Genomic DNA, 2,297 nt, shown 5'->3' on the forward strand with positions numbered 1-2,297 from the left:
CCTTGTAGCGAAAGAGGTTGGGAGAGCCCCACCTATCTCAATGTCAGAGTAGTGTTCTGTAGGGGGTCTCTGCAGTCCTAGCTGTGGTTGGTGGAAGAGGCAAGGATGATCATGACCTCATCACTGCTAAGGATGGGCCAGTATTCTGTCAGGAGTCACTGCAATTCCAGCTGTGAATGGCGAAGCGGTGGCAAGCATTAATGACCCCATTAGTGACAGGGGCCCCCAGCATTAATGACAGGGGCCCCCAGCATTAATGACAGGTGCCACACTCCCTCTGATGACAAACGTGTGTTCTGTAGGGGAGTCCCTGCAGTCCCAGCTGTGTTTGGTGGAAAAGGTGAGGGTGAATACAATGATAACCCTATTAGCAACAGGGGCTTCACCTCTCCTGATGACAGAGCAGTTTTCTGTAGGGAGTCCCTGCAGTCCCAACTGTTTTTGGTGGAAAACTGGGGGACGGGGGGGGGGGGGGGGGGACATGGGGAGCCTATTAGCAGCAGGGCTCAGGGGGCTTCACTTCTCCACTTGACAGAGCAGTGTTCTGTAGGGGTCTCTGGAGTCCCAGCTGTGATTGGTGAAAGGACATATGGTTACCCCATTAGCGACAGGGGCTCCACTTCTAATGACAGTGTTCTGTAGGGGGTCTCTGCAGTCCCAGCTGTGGGGGACAATGGTGACCCCACAAGGGGCAGGAGGCCCTCCTCCATCAACCTGGATGACAGACCTGTGTAGGGGGTCTCTGCAGTCCCAGCTATGATTGGTGGAGGAGGCAGAGGGGTGACCCCAGTAGGGGCGGGGTCAGTGAGCTCATGGTCCCCCATGACTGTTCCAGGCTCTGTGATTGGTGGAGATGTAGAGGGGTCACATAGAGACTTTGGGGCCCGGGTAGGGCTCTCCACCACACCAGAACTCATCGGGTTGGGGGATCTCCAGCAGCCACACCTCCCGGGGGTGCACTCCGTCCTCAGCCGCCTTTTGTGCTCCCTCCTCCCCGGGCTCGGGGTGCTCTGGCGGCGGCAGCAGCTTGTAGTAGTGACAGTCCCGGCCATCGTCCGGGTCGTAGGGGGGAGCCAGGATGTCCAGGAAGGCGGCGGGCCCGTCCACAGCGCTAATCTGGTGCAGGTTATCCCGGTGCGGGCTGAGCAGGCAGGGTGGGCTGCCGTCCCCGTAGTCCCCGCTGGAGCGCAGGGCAGCCCGGAGCAGCGAGCCCCTCTGGTAGGGTTGCGGCGGGGGTGGCAGGTCTGCGGGCGCCTCCATTTTGTCGAAGCCCATAATGCGCACCTTGCCGTACAGCACCTTGAGCATGCCGTGCATCCCCGGGTGGTCGTGCAGAGGGATGCTGGTGCCGCCTTTGAGCAGGAACACCCCTATACTGAAGGCGTCCGTCTCGCAGATGTGCATGTAGGTGACGGGCGGGTTGTGCGGGACGGAGATCGGCGGGGTGGAACCCTTGTTCTTCCGCGGCCGGATCTTCAAGTCCTCGGCTCGGATCTCGCTCACCAGCTTCCGGAGCTGCGCCTGGTTCTCTGAGAAGCCCTTCCCGGGGTCGGCCGAGCCCAGGCCGCGAAAAGTCAGAAAAGCCTGGCGGGCGATCCTCTGGATGAGCGGGGAGGTCATATCGTCCCGAGGCATCTCCGTCCTGCTGAGCGGCGTCTATCGGCTCCCCGTACTGCCCAGCTCCCGGGGCCAGGAGCGCCTGATGGCGGATGGATCTTCCCCTACACTCCGCTCTCTCATTCACTTCGGGAACATCCTCCAACACCCATTCATGCAAATACTGAGCGCACGTCTCCCCGTCCTGCGTTCTACCGGCCGCGCTGCACTCTGGGACTTGTAGTCCACACCCGGCTATCTATGTGGCCGCCCCCTTTGTAGGGACGCGTACAGTCCTCTTCCTGGCACTCCCCAGTCGGAAATCTGGCTGTGTACTCGCTACAGATGGACAACACGTCACCTAGGGGAGTTCTGTCCGACTAATGGGGGGGAGAGAGAAGGAAGAGGACTACAGCTACCAGCATGCCCCGCGGCTGCCTGTGCGTGCGAGCTCAAATGGGAGGGGCCGCACTGGGAGGGCCGTTCAAATGATTTGTGCTAAAGTCCATTGACTTTGACATTGCTCTGTGTTTTTTCAGGAGTTGAACGGCAATGTCATTCTGTAATCGCTGCCTGTGCCTGTGTAATGTTACATAGTCTGCCCTGTACACACCCCCTCATTATATATATATATCCCTATACACAGTATATATTCTGCTCTGTACACACCCCCTCACACACATATATATCCCTATACACAG

The 2,297-nt window shown here is 58.9% G+C and overlaps 1 protein-coding gene across 1 annotated transcript; it reads right to left on the reverse strand.

Annotated features, from left to right (window-relative positions):
* Nucleotides 1-474: 474 nt before the first annotated feature.
* Nucleotides 475-1,949, reverse strand: ADO (2-aminoethanethiol dioxygenase). Its single transcript, XM_040361993.1, has one exon. The coding sequence runs from the start codon at nucleotides 1,633-1,635 to the stop codon at nucleotides 865-867; it is 771 nt and encodes a 256-aa protein (XP_040217927.1). The 5' UTR covers nucleotides 1,636-1,949; the 3' UTR covers nucleotides 475-864.
* Between the last annotated feature and the right edge of the window lie 348 nt (nucleotides 1,950-2,297).

Source organism: Rana temporaria, chromosome 8, assembly GCF_905171775.1.
Source record: "Rana temporaria chromosome 8, aRanTem1.1, whole genome shotgun sequence".
Taxonomy (NCBI): Eukaryota; Metazoa; Chordata; class Amphibia; order Anura; family Ranidae; genus Rana; species Rana temporaria.